We start from the raw sequence: 22,205 nt of genomic DNA, 5'->3' as shown, positions 1-22,205 counted from the left end.
TATGTGTGCTGTAGGCCTATGCAATTGCAGAAGCCAACCTTCTTAACCTTTTTGAACTAGCACTTTTAAGGTTAACTTAACCTTTTAGAAGGTAAGCTTAACGTTTTCTTTGCAAATGTAACACGAACACGATTGAGCAAGAGTCGTGCCAGCAATGCCACTGCATGAGGGAAATTCACAGTGACAGAGTAAATAATTGCTTTCCCACCCACGGATGAACACATGTTAGGTATATTACTATCACTATTGCATTTAAAATATAAATATGTTTATTTAAGGTATCATTTAATTGTTTTCATTTACTCCATTAGTAGTCTTCCCTTTTCCAACAGCTTTACTGGAAAGACTCTTGCTCAGCCGCATTACACAAACACTTTACGAACAGAATACTGCAGATAGCTGATCGTTAACTATGTTAGGAATCCACATGCAGTTCTGGTTATAAAAATAGTAAGAGACAAGATCTGTATTTCAATCTATGTTTATGGTTAACTATGATTAAGAATAATGAATTGTAATTTTAATAAATGAGCCCTTCAGTACTGATAACCAGGATTTTAGTTATCTATTGTTTTTTTCTTTACAGTACAGAAATGCAGGGTTGCACTACACCATTTCCCACAGAGGAAGTATGGCAGAAAACAGGTGGAATTTTACATATAAATGCCAAAAATGTGCTGGACAGAAAGGTTCAATAAGCTTTTGGAACATTGACACCTCATTCACTTACATGAGGAAACCTTTTCTCATAGATGTTGAATAAACAGTTGTAAGAAGATTAACATGTAGAATTGGTTCTGAAACTAAATCAGTATTTATGAACTCCTCACATCTATGATCTCACCATAAAAGAACAGAAGCAAGTTGTTGAGTTTGAAGAGTTAGCAACTTAAAATTAGGAAAAAGTTTCATATTCAAGAAGAAATCAAATTTCAACTTTATGATAAAGAATGGGATGATTGCATGGGTAGGTGTGAAAAACCTCTCAGCTACCTCAAAGGGGAATAGTAAAAGTAATACCCATCACCTCAGAGCTTATACCATCATAGACTTACACTCACTAAGTAGTACATGTAGCTTATTTGATAGGGAAGTTGTAGATCTGGTGAGTAGCCTACTTCTGTGCAGTGTAGCAGAGCAAAAGCGACAGAAGTTTCAAAGCATATATTGCTCCTCAATGTGGTGTAAGAATCAGCTGAACTGAGCCCCAAGCTGCATTCAGAATAAGCTTAGGCCTATATACATTTAGAAATATGTAACTGGAAAGCTCACACCTCTGCAATTTCAGACCAAGATTGGATGGCATGAGCTGATGACATAAATGAAAAGTTGGCAAAACATACATCAGCCCTAGCAAGTTACACAGAGGGATGCAGAATGTGGACAGGTGCCTACACCATCAGTAAGCCAGGCCCCCTTACCTAACACGAATATATTCGATAAGTATTCGATAAGTATTCAAAGATTTCCTTAGTATTCAGAAAATCTACCATATAACACACAGTACAAAATAAGTATTCGAATACTAATACGAATAACTATAAGCCTTCGTCAGAGCCGAATTATGTAAATGAGTTAAGTATTCGAATACCTGTTAGGTATTCGAATAGCTCTTCGAATAGCTCTTCGAATAGCTATTCGAATAGGTATTCGAGTAGCTTTTGGAATAGCTATTTGAATACTTAGCTCATTTACATATAAGTATTCGCTCATTTAAATAATTCGGCTCTGACGAATACTTATAGTTATTCGAATACTTATTCGCTAGTATTCGAATACTTGTATGCTAATTAGTTATGTTATGAAGGCTTAACAGGTTTCTGAATACTTACTTGAATACTTATTGAATACTTGTATGCTAATTAGTTCCAAGTAAGGAGAGTTAGGAATTTGGCCAGCTTGTTGTCCTAGCTTCTTGATTAAATCTGCTATTAAAAGTTGAATAACATTCACAAGGAATAAATATCTATTTGAAATGGAGTATTAAGCACAGAATACTAAAACAGTAGGTCTTATGAATATGATGGATGAAATTTTGGAAACGCTTCAGCTATTAAATCCTCCGCGGTATATTTCAAATATTTTTGCGCTTTTCAAAGTGTAAGGGTGTTAGCCACTGAAAAAAAAATGTTTGTTCTTGATCAGAGAACTCTGGGTTTGGTTGGAAGACCAAACACAGAGCAGATACATCAAAACTGGAAAACTCAACCGGATTGGATCAAAAGAAATTATAATTATGAATAACAAACAATATTCAGCTGATCTGGGCCCAGTCAAAGAATTAAATAAAATAACTTACAGTCGTGAGGTCACACCCAAATGTTAAAGTAAATACACTTAATTTAAAAGTCTGTTCTGGTGAGTTGGCCTGCTGGTGACATCAAGTATTCTACAACATCATATCTTCCACGACATCAATTATTCCACAACATCAGAAATAGTTGAACACAATAAATGGTATTATGAATGTCCGATCCCAACAAAGTATTACCCTTCAATTTATAAGCAATGGTGTCGCAGGGTATCCTTCAGTAAAATAATGTAAATATCCCTGTAGTAAAATAATGTCCTTTATAAGAAATGGTGTCCCGGAATATACTTTATTGTAAAATAATATCCTTTATAATAAAATAGTGTCCCAGACTGTCAGTTGAATATCACAACTTCCATAAAATGATATGGACTACAGTAACTTGAACTATGTAAATTAAGGTTTAAAACAAACTATCCAGCCATTAAAACTATCTTTCTCTTCTTTTGCAACTGCCTTGCTCAGATACTTATAGCCAACTGCCTAACTCCTTATACCCCTCACAAAACTCCCTTTGTTACTAAAATATACACACACATACCCATTTCCTGTGAGAGCTAATTTCCAGGAAGAACAAGATAGTTGCCTAGCAACCTAGAAGAGGTAGAAGTGTAGAGGTTTTAATCCACAAGACAACATACAAATATACTGTACAAATGTATAGCCCCTCTGTACAGTGCACAATGCACCTAATAAACAAGTAAAACTATGGTACAAAACAAAACTTTATGTAAGAGCTGACCACCTTACAAAAGGAAATAAGTATTCGAATAGGCATTCAATGAAATAGGTGTTCGAATACTTATTGGAATAGCTATATTTAGCATTCTCTAAGCATTCGAAGGAAAGAAGTATTCGAATACCTATTGGAATAGTTATTTTAAGTATTCAATTAGTTATTCTAAAGTCTGAATGCTTAAATTTTTGAAATACCAACTATATAGCTATTTGAATACTTAGCGAATACTTAGCGAATACCTAATAGTTATTCGTTTTGGGTAAGGGGGGGCACCAGCATATGGCATTATTTTCACAATGCTAACCCTGGCAGCTAAGAGAAGAGGCAGCAGAGTCCACATTCTGACATATATGCTCTTCAAAGTATTGTGCAAAGTAAAGAAATCTTAAGGACCAAACCATTTGACATCTCCTACATATGCCACAACAGCCTACATGTGGAGAGAGGTGTCACATCTCTCAACAGTATCTTGCAGTACAACACAGCAGAAAGCCTTGAAAGTTTGATGGCACTTGCCAATTTTATGGTCATCAGCTTGATTGCCTACTTCCCTGACTGAGTGATACTGTTTTAACTCATAACAGTGAGTGTGAATAGACTCAGTTTACAAATTACTGGCATCACTGATAAATATAGTCATCTTCATCATCAGTGTAGTTTTTCATCCTAGAGTAACTGGTCATGAATCAGTTGATCTTTCTTATAGATACTGGACTGGTTTATGTTTTTAGTTCTACCATGTAGCTTGTACTTTCTCTCTCTGAGTTGTGCTCTCCTCCATCTGTATGCTCTGCCTCTCTTACGTAATTCATCACATTGCTGTTTTCTTTTCATCTATTTCAGAGTCTGGATACATGGACTATTTGAGCTCACCTTTAATACTGCAGCTTCCATCTTCCTGGCTATGGACTCTTCAGGCACATTATATGTTATGTGTATGGAACTGTAGTCCCTGTACTGACCAATGCACGAAAGTGTGGTACTATGTTTTGGATTGGTCACAGTGAAAGCCTTATTGATGACATCTGCTTTTGAGTGGAAGTCTCAAACGAGTGGACCATAATCATATGCTGCAGGTGGGTGTCTCAGATATTTTGTTTAGCTTCCTGTTGTCAGTGTGGGATATTAGCAGAGAACCCTTTGCAGCATTTGGCATACATGGAAATGTGTACTTCCTGCCCCTCTTGCATACAAATGAATGCTTTTGGCAATATAAATGATTTCCACTGTAGTACTTTGCAAGGCATTCTAAACATGTTGATAAAGCGCTTTTGATATTTCAGATATAAGAAATTTATTGACCATAAAAATTGGCATTCAGTCCATCTCAGTAAAACAGACAATAAAACAATCATAAATACATCGAAAATACATAAAAATCTGATTCATAAAACGAAAAATTAAGACTACTATGTCCATGTTCTGACACATATATTTGGCTTATTTCCTACATAATTCATTGGCAAGATTGAGAATAGCCCTTTGCAAGAAAGAACGCCTGTATCTCTTGGTTCAGCATCTCATGACAATTAGTCTGCCTGTTTGATTGCTGTAATCTACCCGATGCCCCAGAGGATGTTGGGATGACATGATTGACTTCATATTACTCTGTGATACTCTGACAAGCAACTCATCTACTGAACTGAGGTCATGTGACCGACAAACTTTCCTTGCTTTAGAAACTAGTCTACTTAACTTGGTCATGTCTCTAGCAGTAGTATTTTCACCCCACACGGCTAAACAGAATGTAATGGTGGTCTTGATTGCCGATTTTAATATAGAACAGAGAAATAAGAGTTGGTCTAGTCCGAATAAATTAAGCTTCTGTAATAGGAACATACGCTGATTAGTTTTTGCTAGAATACGTTTTACATGTTCATCCCACTCCAATTTATCAGTGATGGTTTCTCCCAGGTATTTATAAGATTGTCGAGCGCCTCTTAGTCACAGTTTTTGCAGGAATATGTCAGAGGAGAATACTGCTTTAATATAGTCAGTGCTCTGCGGAGTGACTTGAGTAGGTGAACTTGATCTAACAGGTTAAGTTCACTTTCAGAATGAGTAGTTACAGCCATTGTACTACTGAACCTTTTACATGCCTTGCCATCAGCATCAGTTGTGAAACACTTGACCATTAGTGGATTCTTACCTGTAAGTAATTTGGATTCACAAATCTTTCCACCATTTTGTTCATCTCCGAAATAGGGCATCTTTGCTGAACAGCCCTCATTGCCTGGACTTTGTACCTTGTGATCCCTTCTTCTTTTCATTTCACCCATTAAGCACAACTTGTTACTGTGATGGTAACCAATAACAAATGTATCCATGGTGACATTCGCAACTATTACATCTCTGCATTGGCTTGCAGGAGCAAGCATTTACTTCTTGCATTATACTTAGAGGGTTGTGATATTGATGATCATATTCTGCCTGAATTGGAAAGTCTTTGGAGAGGCCATGCAGTTGCAGTGTCTTCTTAATTAGAACCCTCTTTTGTGCAATATTATTTTTGATTAATTTCTTTCATTACATGTAGGTACAAACTGGTTGTAGTGTACTGACCACAGGACTGGGAAGAGACATGCTGTTGAGCAATCTACGAGCTGCACTTGAACTGCCCACTACTCAGAGGCAGCGGGGGCTACCCATTCCTGGGAAAGGCATCCATACCTGGCGCTCATCCTGTAGTAAGTAATGTTTATATGTACATGCTATTGTGTCTGGGCTGGGTAAAATATAATTCCTTATCCTAGGTTGCCAGGGTCAGCTCTGTGCATCGTTGTCTTTGTAGAGAGTTTCAGAGTATGTTTGGTAGACCAAACCAACTGTGAATAGGAAATAATGGCTTTGAAACAGCATGTGTGTGTATTTCATTACATGTGTGTGTGCGTGAAGCTATGGGGTTGGAATGGGATTTATTGTGACGCCCAGGGGAGCGTCACGTAAACGCCTCCGTACATAGGTGGCATTACTACTGGTCTAGTTGTCCTGTTAGCGTGTATTGTTTTATTGTTCTCTGGGGGTCTGTTTTATCTAATATCTTTTTATATGTAAAGTGAATTGTTGTAGTTTCATATGCTAATTTATACCTTTTGTTTCCGTCTCCCTTTCAGCTGTCCAGCTGTCGTGACAATAGTCTGGTCCCTCCGTAGCTATGTGGAATGTTCGAGCCACGCGAAGTTCCAATGTTTCAATTCAGTTTTTGTGTTAAGGTAGGGCACTTGCTATTTTGGGTTCTAAGAGTGTGTTCCATATTTTGGTGTTTGCTGCTGCCTAGTGAGGTCCGTTGGTCAGTTCGTTAAGTAAGTTAAATGTTCTTTTATAGTTTAGGCAAGTCCGAGTCCTATTTCTTATAAAATTGTGGGCGTATTTCCCCGTTTGTCAGAATCCCTTTAAATTATAACATCTAAATTTACTAAAAGGTTGGGAACACGGTCGATATTATCGCCGCAACCTACGGGGTTATTCTTATGTTTGTGGCGCGGGGGTGACTTTAATTCGGGTTGAATTTTCCCCGAGGCAAAGCGTACGTATTGTAAATTTAGGACTCGTAATAATACGTTTGGCCACGGACTTCGCAGGTACGTATCGTTATCATTTATGTAAATTATAAGCTGGAATTTATGTGGATTTGTATGTTATTAACTGAATATTGGTCCTAATTTATCACCTTACTACCTTATTTTTGGAGGTCACTGCATTGACCTCATGTATTATTTAATTTGGTTTTTATAGACACCTGCCCAAGTGGAGAAGGCAAAGGTTTTTGTATTAAATGTATTAGAAGCTTAAAAAGCAATTTATTTGTTCGTGTTTTTATTGGTTCAGGTTGTCTCAACTTGTAGTTGCCCCACATTCATCCTGACATAGGGTGGCCGACAGCGGCCCTATCGAACCCACGGCCGCTCGGCAAGTTAAAACCCCATTGGGGGCGCTACATTATTGTGATTGGTGATTACCCAATATGTGAACATAGAGCATTCAATATTATTTATAATTCCTTTTGAAACAGGATTACTGGAGGATGAAGTTGATGGACAAATTTAGGAATGAGAGGAACACATGCAAGCAGTAAAGAGGAGAAGAAACAGTTAAGTGACACCCGTTCCACTGAAAAATAACCAAGTAGATGACCCAGCTAGCAAACAAAGGCATAAAATGTAAGTACAGGTATAACTTTTGAGAATGAAGCTCATCTTGAGGAAAATAGACATCATTAAATAATTAACATACTAGACTAAAATTGCATTATGCAGTCCTATTCACAAATTTGATTTGATTTGATTTGTTTATCACGTGAATATATTCAATGTGATAGGAAGTCCTCTAAAAACCTTCAGATGGCTTAACAATGTAGAGGACTCCCTGTAAAGAAAAGGAAAAAGAAAACAAAATATATAAGAAAAAATGAACATGTTTAATTAATAAGATGCAATAATTTTTTGAATAAAGTTTCTTCTGAATGATTTTGCAGAAGGTTTATTTGTAATATTGTCTGATAGAGAATTCCATGTTTTGATTGTACGTGCCCTTAGTGATAACATCCCCATTGTAGAATTATACCTGTTATAATGTGCATTGCCTGAAGATCTGGTATTGTAATGATGAATATCACTGTTACATATTAAGTAGTCATTAAAAGCATTTGGTAACAGTCCATTCCATGCCTTATAAGCAAATGTAGCAAGGTTAACCCTAATAATGTCATCAGCTTTTAACAACTTAGAACGCTTAATGGCAAAGTAGTTGAGAGGGTAGAAAGCTACAAGTACCTGGGAACGTATATTGATAATAAACTTAATTGGAATGTTCACACAAAGGCTGTTAAGGGTAAAGCCTGCCAACGACTTTATTTCCTTAGAAAATTAAAACAATGCAGAGTTAATTATACCATCATGAAATTATTCTACCAGTCAATCATCCAAAGTGTCATTTCGTCCAGTATTATATGTTTCTTTGGTAGTATGCCGAAGAAGTACAGGGCAGAGCTGGAACGTGTTCGGAAGTTAGCTGAACGCTGTATTGGTTCAAGTCTTCCGTCACTCTCAACTATATACGAAGAGAGTCTGTTAAAGAAACTAAAAAATATAAAAGAAGATCACACACACCCTTTTCACAGACATATCATTTTCAACAGATCCGGGATACGATTACAGGTGCCCAATACAAAAACGTCCAGGTTCCGTAATTCTTTCTTACCTGAGGCAACACACTTATTTAACTCACGTGTAAAGCGATCTGGCCACTGTGTGATCTATCACTTGCCGCCCTCTGTGCTGCCCCTGTTACTGTTCTGGTTCTGCCTATTTAGTTTTATTCTCGTAGCTGTTCACTTATAGTTTACTTATTGTATGTTTATGTTTGTATTCACTATTGTTTTATGTTTACTGTCGACAGGAAATAATTTCCGTTTTCTGTTTTTCTGAAATGGACAATAAATTTTCTATCTATCTATCTACAAAAAGAGGATTTGTGTGGTCCCGGGGTTTGGCATGTGTTATATGGCAGACTGCTGTCTTCTGTGTAATACAAATGGGATTCAGATTGGTATATCTAGTACCAGACCATATGTTACAATAATACGTAATATGTGGCTGGACTAATGTCTGATAGAGAATCTTTAATATGTGTTGTGGCAGATAATGCGTAGGCTTAGCTAAAACACCGGTGTTTTTTGCAACTTTTTTACAGACAGTTGTAATGTGGTCACACCATTTAAGTTAATGATCTATATATATACGCCTAAAAATCTAGTACTATTGACTTGTTGTAGTCTTTTACTACCCATAGTAATATCAGCATTCCATGTAAAATTTTAGAAGTATTAAAAACTATATAGTTTGTTTTATCAATATTCAATGATAATTTGTTGCCAGCGAACCAGTCGCTGAACTTGTCTAACTCAGTTGATACTTCAATATGAAATAAAGTTCTCGATTGTGATACGAAGAAGATATTTGTGTCGTCAGCAAACAAAACAACTTTAACTTTATCAGAAACATTGGTAATGTCATTAACTTATAGGATAAAAAGCAATTGACCAAGTATAGAGCCTTGTGGCACACCACATTGAATTCTCTCCGGTTGGGAATGAGCATTTTTGTAGGATGTATATTGGTAGCGGTTTGCTAAGTAACTGTCGATCCAATTAAGAGGGGTTCCTCTTATGCTGTAACGGTGTAATTTATTCAGCAGAATTGTGTGGTCTATTGTGTCAAATGCCTTTGAGAGGTCCAGGAAAACCCCGACACAGGTACTATTCTTGTCAAGAGTACTATACAAATTGTCAATGGCATCAGCTAGTGTTAGCTCAGTGGAGTGTTCAGGATGGAATCCATACTGTTCCTGGCATAAATTGTTATATTTTGAAATAAAGTTAAAAATATGATTATACATAAGCCTTTCAACTATTTTGGAAAAACATGATAATAGTGATGTAGGTCGATAATTTTCAAAGTTTTCTGAATCCCCTTTCTTAAAGACAGGGATGACCTTGGCAATTTTTAGCATATCAGGAAAAATACCGGTATTGAACGACAAATTACAAATTTGGGTGAATGGTTTGGTAATAAATAGGATAACTTGTCTTACAATACCAGGCTTAAAATCATCGTATCCAGCTGCTTTATCGGGTTTCATGCAAGAGGCTGCTGTTTTTAACAACTCCTCCTCACTGACAGGATGAGAAAACATGGAATGAGTGTTAACATCAATGTTCACAGATTCCTGTGATTTACGTTTGTGGTTGATTTTACTTGCCAGTGATGGCCCCAGATTGACGAAAAAGTCCTTAAATTTATTAGCAATGTCATGGTCGGTGTTAATCTCTTTGTCACCATCCTTGAAAAAGAGGGATACGATGATTGTTTACGACCTTTATGGAGTAGTTGGTTAATGGTATCACATGCGCCTTTTGGGTTACTCCTCGCATTATCAAATTTATTGTTGAAATATAATTTTCTAGAAAATTTGACAACATGATTGAGCTTATTGCGATATTGAGAATAAATAGTTTTATTTACACCAGACAGGTTCTTAATATGTCTTTTAAATAGCTTATCTTTTCTTTTGATAGAAACTAGAATACCTGCAGTAATCCACAGGTGTCTCTTTCGACGTCTCTTAGATTTGGTGACGCATTGCTCAGGAAAGCATTGATTATATATGGCATTGAAATTGTTATAAAACATAGAATAGGCAATGTTTGCATCAGTTTGGGATGAAACATTTTCCCAAGAAGCATCTCGGATTGTTGAGAAGAAATTCTGTACATTTGTTTTGCAGTAGTTCCTCACATACATAGGGCCCCTTTGCCTACTTTTGTGTATGGCAGTTTGGAGAAATAATGGATGATGGTCACTGAGATCGGTTACAAAGATACCAGTTATTAGTTTGCAGTCATCATAGGTTATAACATTATCTAAAAGAGTTGCAGACGTGCAACCCACACAGGTAGGTTTGGTAATAGTAGGACAAAATCCACTGGCATATAGTAAGTTTAAAAAGTCAGCAGATTTAATATTGTCAGCAAGATCAATATTATAATCCCCCATAATGTACGCACTATGTCGTTCATTCGGGAGTTGGGTTAAAATTTTGTTTACGTGTGTCAGAAAAATATGCAGTGAACTTTTTGGAGGCCTATAAATTACGCCTATGGTATAATTTTTCATTGCTGATGTTATGTCAACCTCTATGAACATTGACAGAATCATTGAAAATGCTTATATGGTTTCTGAGTTTGAAATTTAAATCGTTGTTAACAAATAAACAAAGACCGCCACCTCCCCTTTCAGGACGATGCCTTTCAACAAGCGTATAGTTATTGATATGGATTAGGGGGGATATATCTGCAGTAAGCCAGGTTTCGGTACATCCAATGACAGAGAAATCCTCCTTCAATAGAGACGTAAATGTAGTTATGTTGTCTAAGTTTTTGTTAAGGCTTCGACTATTATGGTGGAATAACGACAATATGTGTTCGCTAGACATCTTGTTGTATGAAACAATATCGTAGTAATTGCATGCGATAGCTTCCTCCCCTGTTTCAAGGTATTTTGCAGCTTGCATCGCTATAAATAAATAAATGTATAACATGAACGCCATCATCTTTGCATAGGTTCTGCTGAAGAATCCTTTGTTCTGACATTTCTCGCTCTGCTGAGATTAGGAATAAATGTTTTCTTCTTTAGTCTGATAGTTTGAAAGCCGTCTTCGTCTAGGGATATTTGCCTTTTGTGGGGTTGGATGTTTCCCCTTTGTGTGCTTGCCCCCTCCATCCGCTGAGATCCAGTCTCCGGTTGTGTTCTCCGTTGTTCTACTACTTTTTGTGTTGGCAATGTCGTCTTTTGTTCAGTTCGCTGTTGTTGTTGGGTTTTCTTTGACTCCTGGTTAGGATTACTCGGGTGTCTGTAGTTCGCGTTATTGTTCTTCTTTGCTGTTGAATCTGTGTTTTGTTCGGATTTCTGTGCCCTGACCTCGTTAGCTTCTTGAATAGCGTGATCGTCCTGTTCAACTGACCCAGTGACTAATCCCTCAGACTGATATTGTGTTTCGTTTTCATGTGTATGTAGGGTAAAGCCAGGGTCTGTGTTGTCATGGCGATACTCTTCAAACTTCTCAGGACAATTAAAGCTTTATGTCCAAGTTCTTGGCATTTAAAGCATCTGACCTTTGGGCAATTAGCTTCCCGGTGCCCTTGGACATCGCAAACTTTACATTTGTAGTTAGGACAGTTTCTCCTGATGTGATCGCTTTCCAAACACAGATTGCATACTTTAGTTTGACCATTGTGCTTTAAGTTCATATTAATCCCGTTAATTCTAATTGCGTAAGGCAAGCTCTTGTGTTCTTCAGGTAGTTCTAACTGTACATATCGTATTCCGTTTTCGATATTTGGGAATCTGGGGAAGGTCTTTCGTTTCCATTCGCCTCTTATTTTACACCCATACTCACAAAGTTTTCCTGTTAGATCTTTGTCCTGTATGAATGAAGGTACTCCGAGAATACTAACAGTTAGGAACGTTCTGTTGACACCAGTAGAAACTGATTCCCATTCACGAGGAGTCCACTGTCCAAAATAAGATCAGCTTGTTCCTTTGCTTTTAATGTGATAATCAAGCATCCCAAAGATTTCACACAACTTGCAATTCCATCTCTACCAACATCATTCATGATAGCGCACAAAATCTCAGTATCTTTATATGAACTGTCGGCAACTCTGATGCTACACTCCTTTAATTTCTCCACTGTCGCAGAATCCATACTAACAATCTTGTAGGCTAACGAACGTTGCAAGACGTCATTGCTGAGATCTCCAGCGGAAAAAGTATTCCAAAATTGGAATAAAATAAAATTTTCTGCTAAATATTGTCTCAATTAGTGTCTCAAATAATACAATTTGCAATGATGTAGTGAAAACCACACTCTATTTAACCTCGGAGATCATTAGAAAGTAGAAAATATAAGACCTCCTCAAGGAACAGTGTTAACAGGTTGACAGTTGCTTATCCAATAACGGTTGGTTATCCAATTTTTTGACTTCATGAAGTCAGACCAACTTAAAATTGATCTCAAGGATTGGGCTTTTTGATAGGTCTATTTATATGTAGAGATATGCACTAGTTAATTGCAATTTCAGCCCTCCAAACTAGTGTAGGGATATGCACTAGTTAATTGCAATTTCAGCCCTCCAAACTAGTGTAGGGATATGCAATAGTTTATTTGCAATTTCAGCCCTCCAAACTAGTGAAGGGATATGCACTAGTTTATTTGCAGTTTCAGCCCTCCAAACTAGTATAGGGATATGCATTAATTTATTTGCAATGTGACCCTTCAAACTGGTGTAGGGATATGCAGACCAGGTACAATCAGGTAAGTTCGTTCCTTACTTTTTAAACATCTTTAGGTCCAAGCATGTGTTATATTATGTGATATGCCTGCTACTACTGTACTAGGTGGAATAATTATTTCAGTATGTGAACGAAGACATTACAAGTATTCATATTTGCTTGCATTTCATTTTTATATTGTAGGTGATTTCTGTTGGTAGACAGCATAAGGCTAGATAGGTTGTACATATTCTGTGGTATTTGCCAGTAGCACCCTCAGTTTTATCACAAGTTTTTGTAGTATAAGATGGTCGTGTCCATGTGTTCGATAAAGGTAACTGTTGTGTACATATTGTTGTTGGCGTTGGTACATAATAGTATTCCATGGCATTGGGATTAGTTGGTCATATGTACACTTAGAGTTGTAATAAATAAGCTGTATTGATTCCCTTCAGCTATCATCTATTGACAAAGCAAATATTTTTTTAGATGGTTATGGATTTTGGACAAATTTAAGATTTTATATCTTATTTTTTTTTTATCATATGTCGGTTATAGCCATGATTTTTAGAATAGAAGGTTAATTTTTGACATGAGATGCATTGTGGGTTGCATGGCATAAGCATTTAAAGAGCCTTCTACTCCTTAATATTAAAGGAGCCATTCACTCTTTAATATTTTCTGAGCATTAAAGGAGTGTTCCAACATTTAAAAGCTAGTTTATGATTTTATCAAGCATTGTTTATTACACATTTGTTTTCCTTTTCCTCCTATTTTTTGATGTAGAGCTTGCTAGTGGGGAACAAAATACCAGGGCTTAAAGAGAAAAACTGAGTTCTGCCTTCCCTTGCCATACTATATCTCCCCCCCCCCCACCCACCCCTCCCCTTGGATGTCGCAACCAGACTTCTCTAACCACCTAATCCTTTACATATAAACAATGTCCAATCAATTGCCAGGTAGTGTTTATAGAGTTATAGAACAACAGTGTTTGTTTCAATTATCAAGGAGACTTCTCTGCATATGCTGGTCTTCTCTACTGCTTTCAAATGCTAGCTAATGGCTAACTTGATCAATTGTCTTGCATTCTTTTCTTGATATAGTTTTGCCTTCTTTTGTGTAATCTAAATAATTAAGTCACTCACTGTTTTATTAAAAGGCTACAATGAACTAAGGGATTTTTTTTGGATCAACAGATAACTTCTGGAGATGAGTGGAATAACCCCAATGTTGGATGCTTCTCAGCCAAAAGATGTTTTTCTCATCAACTTCAAAGCAGTTGCTACATATTGATAGATAGTGTTCAAAGTTAAAAGTCTGCCAAAGCAATAGTAAAAATAATAATAAATCCAGACAAGGTACTAAATGCATTTAACATGTGCACACTTCGGCAGCCGCTGCTGTGAGTTTAATTCATTTATTTGTTTTATCACCAATTGTGTACAAAGGGAAAGGAAGTCTCATAAAAAGTCATAAAAGACTTAAGCAAGGTAGGAGACTCCCTGGGAGAAAAGAAAAAAAAATGAACAAATAGGTGAGTATCCACCTTTATAATTACTTTCATGATTCTTAGAGCAGGTTCCTTTTTTCTTTACTTGGATTTTGATCACTTTTTTTTAAGATCTTTAGCTTGACTTGTCACATTTCGATTTGTTTTGATTAATACCTGGTTGACTTTATAAATTTGCTGACCACATAAAAGAAAAGAAAAAGAAGAAAAAAAAAACTACCTTAAAAGCAATGATGTCATAGATTATGTAGGATTTTAAATGTTCTTTGAATATTCAATATGTTTGCCTAGCATTACCCTTCCTGCAAGTTGTTGACCAAAGCAAATCGTTAAAAGCAAAGATGTCATAGAATATGAAGGATTTTGAATTTTTTGCTTTGAATCTTGACAGGTCTCAACTATAAAGTGTGGCCTATTGCCGATCAGTCAAGATGCCTTGATTTGTGGTGAGATCTCTATACTATGACTACACGGAGATCGTGGTCGAGGAGGAAGAGAAGGATCAAATCATCAGGGCCCCTGGACCCAAAAACAAGATCCTATTCTTGCGTAACCATGTATCGTCTGCTGTGGTGGGTCCATAGAGGAGGCGTACTTCCTAGCCCTCAACTGTGTAGCAGCATGTGAGATACAGGTAAAGAATTAGCTGGACTTGGTCCAACGTGGTCGGATTGCTTGTAAAACTTAGCAGTGTGAGGCCAAATGTTTTCTGGTTATGTTACAGTTTGTTCATTCTCCTCCATTTCAGAATATTTTGGAGACCTGTGAAAGTTACAGAGCTTTCCTTTTTTAAGCTGTTTTTTAAAGAGCCGGGAATGGGGTAAGGGGGGGAGGGGGTTAGAGTTGAAAATGGACAAGATTAGTCAACTCGAAACACAAAGTAAATGGTATGGATTGAGTTAATCTTTGTTATGACCCTCTCCTCTGAGAAAAGTTATCTGAAATTTTCAAACTGCTTCCAAACAATATAATCAATTTGGAATTTTTATTGTCTTGGGAATGATTGTATAGATCTCCTAGCCTACACGGAACTTGATTTTGCCATTGGCATAGTCTACTTCTGTATCAATATGTAGTCATTACACTCTCCTCAACTCTCTCCACCCCCGAAAATTCCGCTTCTGTACAAACTTTTGTTTGCTATTTCCCGAGTCAAACTAGGCTCTGAGTAACAGCAGAAAGCCACCCGCAATAGCAAAGCCTGCTCCATGAAATGAAAAGAAAATAACAGCGGTTGAAAAAGTATGTTTGACTGGAATAATTGCTAGTCTTGATGCGACTTGCCGACTCCAAATCAGATTTATGGATATGGATTAAGGCATGGTAGGGGATGTTTGCTTTCTAACATGTATGTGCACTAATAATGTTGACATTCAGCGATAAAGTTCCCATAATATTCTTTTTGATGTCTGACCCCAAGGGCAAGGTTACCCACCTGGGAGATGTGTTTCATTATTGACCTTGGAAACCAGGGTCTTTTGGCTAATGTAAATCCTTAGAAAAGCTACCAGTTGAAACTGTGGGAAAAATTTCCCTTAGAGATCATTCATGAAAGTCATAATTGAGTTTTCTATTTGTATGTCTTGAAGGTTCAGCAACACACTTTACTAGTGGGTTAGGATTTCAAGTGGTGGGGGAAGTGGGGGGTGTTGATGGGCAGGAATGGGAGTACTTGGTCCTCTCTTCTCCCTGCAGCATCAAGAGTTGGTTGTCTGGGTTTTGTCAACCTACAATTTTATCAATCGGTGTGTGTGTGTGGTTTTTTTGTCGAGTCTGGGTAACAAACAATGGTCGTTACAAAGGGAATTATCTGCTTTCTAATAAAGTTACCCTTACCTAACACGAATATAGTCGATAAGTATTCAAAAAGTATTCAAAGATTTCCTTAGTATTCAGAAAGTTTACCATATAACACACAGTACAAAATAAGTATTCCAATACTAATACAAATTACTATAAGCCTTCGTCAGAGCCAAAATATGTAAATGAGTGAAGTATTCGAATACCTGTTAGGTATTCAAATAGGTATTCGAATAGGTATTCGAGTAGATTTGGAATAGCTATTTGAATACTTAGCTCATTTACATATAAGTATTTGCTAGTTTAAATAATTCGGCTCTGATGAATACTTATAGTTACTCGAATACTTATTCGCTAGCATTCAAATACTTGTATGCTAATTAGTTATTTTATGAAGGCTTAACAGGTTTCTGAATACTTATTCGAATACTTATTGAATACTTATATGCTTATCAGTTCCAAGTATGGAGAGTTAGGAATTTGGCCAGCTTGTTGTCCTAGTTATTGATTAAAACTCTCCAAACAAATAATGAGAATAACCAGAATTCTGAAGTCTCCTTTTCTATTCAACAACTATAAAATTACAAAACAAAACAAAACAAAAATAAAATACAGCTTCTTCAATTTCATGTATCTTGGAGCATTCGTGCACTTGTATGCAAACCGTTTGTTCATCTCTTGTGGCTGTGGCTCTGTCCACTGGTTTCTGCTACACATACTGTGAATGTACTCTGAACATAAAACAAATAGAAATAATTAATAATGATAGGGCACAAATATACATTGGCACAATAACCACCCACCAGAAACGGAAAATATAATATATAATATTCAGTGCATAATACAGTGACGTCGCAATGCGGGGAGAGATGGGTGGCTTTAGACCCCACTTTTTTTGCAAGCAAGCATGTTTACACATGTCTTACAACATGTCACAAAGTTTATATATAACCTTACTAGCCCTACCCCCCCTGTAATAATTATTAAAATGATGAAAAATTTAGCTCCTTGCATATAACCACATATGAAAAACAGAAATGTAATCACATTAAACCCTGCATGCCCAACACTTAAATGTTTTGCATTTTTATAACGCTATTTCAATGGTAAGTAAAATCTCTGTAGTACGGTAAGAGAAACGTCAGACTTGAACGTGAAGTTTGACTAGGTAAAACTAGGAAAATACAAGTACTGAATGTCCAAATAATTACCAAACATAGGCATTGCCCCATGCACCCATAAGAATAAGTTTAACTGTAGTAACCCTATAAGTTTAGGCCTAAACAAGAAATATACTACACATGTAGCCTTGTCTTATTTTAATTTGATTTGATTTATTTTATTAACTGCAAATATGATGTTTATCGTGGCACAAGACAGGAGAAAATTAGAAGTTGAACTTGGTTATTGTGCCACTGTCAGAAAGTTTCAAATGATTACACATAGAAATGAAACAGAAAAAAGGTCAACAAACCACTTATCTTGATGATTTTTCTAGAATACGGCCCCTTTCCTCTCCACTTTATCAAGCAGACTGCATTTTCAGTTGCATTTTCTTTGTCCATCACCGACTCTGTACTAACTTGTTGATCTTTCATCCAATAAATAACACATTTTTGAGGCTTGGTCTTCTTCTGTGGGTCAACAATATTTTCCATATTCTTGGATAACTGCAGCAAGTTCTGAACATTCATTATTGGATATTTAGGCCTAGGCCTATCACTGTGGGATAAAATTTATTTTCTTCCAAGTTTCAGCCTAATGTTAATAAAGTTCAGTCGGGCTGCTAGGACTGGAATAAATTTAGTCCGACTCAAAAACTGAAACATTTATTTTTGCTAACTCAAATTCAATCTGCTAATAAAAGTTGAATAACATTCAAGAGGAATAAATATCTATTCAAAAGGGAGTATTAAGCACAGAATACTAAAACAGTAAGTCTATGAATATGATCGATGAGATTTTGGAAAGGCTTCAGTTTTCAATCCTCTGCGGTATATTCAAATACTGCCGCGCCTCAGTGCACTTCACCTTGGCCAGAAAGCGTATTATAAATACTAATGTGATGACACTAACATCATGAAAGGAAAGCTGGGATGCTCCTGAGGGTCTTTGTAAGTTTGATGAGCTCAGCTTGCGCCCGCAGGCGTCCACAGGATTCTGTATCAAATCGTTTGGAGAAGAGGCTTATAAACACAAACTTCCGTTTTTCTGATAGTGTTACAATGCTTCTATTGTACCTCATACATATTGTACATAATGCTTTTGCCTATTTGCTATCAAGGTGCCTTGCAGAATCCAGGCATTGGTTATATCCACCATTATAGAAGTTGATATATTTTTATTCATGAAAGAGCAAATTATCAAGTAGCCAAGTTTGGTCCAGTTTTGTTGACAGACAAATTTTTTTTGTTGGATAGGAACAAATGAAGTATTATTGCCCAGACAGACAGTTGCTCAAATATTTGCCTGTTGAAGGAGAAGTGCATTTCTGTGTTTGTTCTGTAATGGCAGTATTTAGCTCTTTTGTCCCTTGACAGAGAGATGGAAGACAAAATGCTTCAATTGAGAAGAATTCAAAGGTTTCATCAAAAGGACGAAAGTTCAAACCGGATTTAAGCTAAAAACGACTCTTTAGTGGGTCTTGTATTTTTGAAGCATGAACGCCAAACGGATGGTTTCTTCGGCAAATCATGTACGATGTTGTCGTCCTCTTATATGAAATTGTTGAGTTTCATTCCTCCGATGGCATATACAAGATGACAAATATAAGAATCTCCTTAGTAGTGTTAGGACCAGCAGAGCAAAGGAGGAATAAGAGAGATTAAAAGAGTTCCTCGTAAGACTTGTGTTCGATAATGTAACAACAAACTGCATTCAAACGCTTTACCGTATGCTAATTATTCGTGACAGATACATGCCGTAGGCCTGGATAATGTCATCCACCTACCGGATGAAGTCAGAGACAAGGTCGGCGAAGGGACTGCCAAGGACACAGGTGGGGTCAGTGAGACAGGACACAAACTGAAGGTCGGTGAACTGGAGTTCGAAGCCATGATGAGACATTTGGACAATATGGTAAGATTTCAAAATGCAAAAATTCCAACTCACTTGGCCTGCAACGTCTGTGCAGCAGACCAACTAGCCTTATTTGCATTTAAAGATCTGGGCAGACATAGCAAGCATTTACTATGCTAATTGCCAACCGATGGCGTCGCTAGTTAACATATGAGGTTTTTGATCATATGTGTACCAAGCTAATACGCTTATTAAGTGAGATAATTCAGTGAGAAGTGAGTTGTAGGAAGTCAGTGGATAAGCAGGTAGCTTCGTTCAGTCAAAGTAAACAGCTGTGACGTATCAGGATGGTTGGATACACCATTTGATTTGATTTGTGTCTTACTTGAAACTCTAATTGTTACAGCTTGATTCTCTCTTAGATTCAATATATATATATATATATATATATATATATATATATATATATATATATATATATATATATATATATATATATATATATATATATATATATATATATATATATATATATATATATATATTTATATATAGTATTGGCAAGCTCTTGACTTAATAATCAGAATGGTTTCATACGCTATTGAACATAATACAAACTTTATCGGTTTGGGGAACTTCATGAAGCTCCCTACAAGTGGTCTGTGGCACACCCCACCCATTTTGTAAATATTTTCAAGATCACCTGCATCCAAAATTGTGCAGTATTTCATGGAAATGGCATAGAAACGGAATGTTCCAATTGTGTTCTGAATGCACCAAAGACAGCGAATGAGTGAGATTTTCAAGGAGATACTTGTGGAAGACTTGATATGTAATCATTTCATAAGTAAAACAGCAAAGAAGACAAAGATGGAGGAATGTTGTGCTGCTGATGTTAGATGTAAGAGTGACTTAGATCTGCAACCAGCACAAAAATTTGATCACAGGAACTTTTTACTTTGTTACAGGGTTACATAAAAGGCAACGTGTACGGCCAGCCGTTTGTGAGACACGAACTGAAGCCCAAGAGCGACGTCGCCTGCCCAGCAGCCTCCACCAACTTCATCTACATCTACGACAACGAATTTGAGAAGAGCAGATACGAGTCATCGATCAAGATGTTGAACAGGAGGCAGGCAGAGGAGAAGACGAAATGGCTGAACCCACCAAACACATACTCCAAGGTGGAGATAGCTCAAAAGTATGCCAACTGGGGAGAGAAAGGGGAAGACGAGGGATACAAGACAAAGATACACCTGAGTAGTAGTGACATGTAATTGGTGGTAGGCACATCATCCGTTTGACAGAATCACCCGACACAATCCTTAATTTTGAGCAATTTGGGGACTTTGACAATTCAAGACATCGAAGAGGCACTTGCCAAGGTGATGAAAATGTTTTGATTTTAGCACTTTCCAGAAACAAAAAAATCTAAATCTAAAATGTCCTACAGATGGAATTATCAGAAGTTAGTCATCCTTTGTTTGTTTGCTATTTATTTAGCAAATGTTTGATCTTTTTAGAGGGAGAACAGGGATAGAAGGGTTGTTGGGGGGAGGGGGAAGCGGGATTGTCACCATTCTGGACAATGTGATCCGGGGCGGTGATTTGTTTCAAATATTGATGGCGTACATTTGCTTGGGTGCAGGCGCGTAGCAACTTTCATCCCCCAAATTGTTCTCGCGCTTTGTGATATTTTGTATTTTACTATCTAAGCGGAGCGCCACCATCGGTTGGCATGCAGCGTACAAGAAAATTTCTGGTTTTGATAGCCCCCAGATCACCGAAAATGGCACTTCTCAGGCTTGAAAATGACCAACCAGATGAACACTTTTGCCTGAGAACCAAGTTTTTTCCAAATAGTTTTTTTTTCATCCATTACCTATTTTAAGATTGACACCAGTCACACATCATGTTGGATCTCATTGCATCTCCTGTGGATCATTGCTTTTGTAGGTAATACTACGTAACGGCCCACAATACCCGTCAGCCCCACTTTTGGAGGTTTTAAAGCCCATTATTTGTTCAGAATTTGAATAAACAAATTCACTTCAAACATGCCCATAATGTTGCACAAAATATCATCTATGGACAACCAATATAGAAAAAAACCCTTCAACCCCTAACAGACCGGTCAAAATTGCACGAGTAGAGGGAAGTATGATGAAGAATGTTGGTCAGGGAATTTTCGAAAATTCAGACACAGTTAATTTATTGGTGAACAAATATTAACACCTCTTATAACAGCTACTATAAAACTTCGATATCATAAAAAAAAATACAAAAAAAAAAATCGAGGGGGGGGCGATCTCCCCCTTCGCCCCCTGGCTACGCTTCTGCGGTTAGAAATCTTGTAGGAAACAGGCCAAATGGAAACCCAGTGATTATGCGTCATCCACAACTCTTCTCTCTGGTTACATTTTTCACAGTGGGTAGGTGACAAGGACCCCAAGAGTGGTGATGCAGTCGCTAGGGACAAGATCATAAGGAGTACAAGAAGAAGGTTTAAACTGTACGTTGATGACGTTATACACTGTTATTTCTAATTGATTGTTTTATTTTTGTTATTTGTCACCACTTTCTCCTTCCTCTCACTTCTTTCCCATTTTTTCGCCTTTCCCCTAATTCGGTCTTCCGAGGAGTGAATGATGTATCTGGTATGTTATAGAAATAGTGGTAAAAAAGAAAGATAATGTAAAAGTGTATCAGTGGGTGTTGCCCTGGATTCGTTGAAGCGGACTCCCCACGTAGGTAGGGTTCTCCCCTTGTAGGGAGCGGACTCCCCATTTAGGGAGCCATTTCCACATGTAGGGAGGGTTCACCTAAGAAAGTTTTTTAAGTTGTGCTATTTACTACTTTTGTATTTTTATGGTAGGTTGAAGCGGATGGGTGTATATTTCCTCACGCCCCCTACCCCCTTCCCACCCAGGATCATTTTACACACAGCAGACCCTTAGCAAGCCTCAAAAATTTGCTGTGAGAACTTTAAACATTCTT

At 37.1% G+C, this 22,205-nt stretch overlaps 1 protein-coding gene across 2 annotated transcripts in view; it reads left to right on the top strand.

The window, feature by feature from the left end:
- LOC139963601 (gamma-adducin-like) overlaps positions 1–22,205 on the top strand; it is a 54,872-nt gene that overhangs the window by 13,341 nt on the left and 19,326 nt on the right. Inside the window, exons 10-18 of one of the 2 annotated variants that reach the window (XM_071964536.1) lie at positions 333–450; positions 587–769; positions 3,894–4,126; positions 5,587–5,737; positions 6,164–6,262; positions 7,063–15,024; positions 19,104–19,268; positions 20,177–20,491; positions 21,638–21,720. In XM_071964536.1, coding sequence (XP_071820637.1) covers positions 19,245–19,268; positions 20,177–20,485 — 333 coding nt within the window. In that variant the 5' untranslated portion in view covers positions 333–450; positions 587–769; positions 3,894–4,126; ... (2 more) ...; positions 7,063–15,024; positions 19,104–19,244 and the 3' untranslated portion in view covers positions 20,486–20,491; positions 21,638–21,720. Of the gene's footprint in view, positions 1–332; positions 451–586; positions 770–3,893; positions 4,127–5,586; positions 5,738–6,163; positions 6,263–7,062; positions 15,025–19,103; positions 19,269–20,176; positions 20,594–21,637; positions 21,721–22,205 lie in introns of both variants that reach the window. The other variant, XM_071964535.1, reaches the window with a different exon arrangement.

This window comes from Apostichopus japonicus, chromosome 22 (genome assembly GCF_037975245.1).
Source record: "Apostichopus japonicus isolate 1M-3 chromosome 22, ASM3797524v1, whole genome shotgun sequence".
NCBI classification, from domain to species: domain Eukaryota; kingdom Metazoa; phylum Echinodermata; class Holothuroidea; order Aspidochirotida; family Stichopodidae; genus Apostichopus; species Apostichopus japonicus.
Note: the sequence above shows the minus strand (reverse complement) of the source record. Positions and strands in the feature narration are given on the sequence as shown.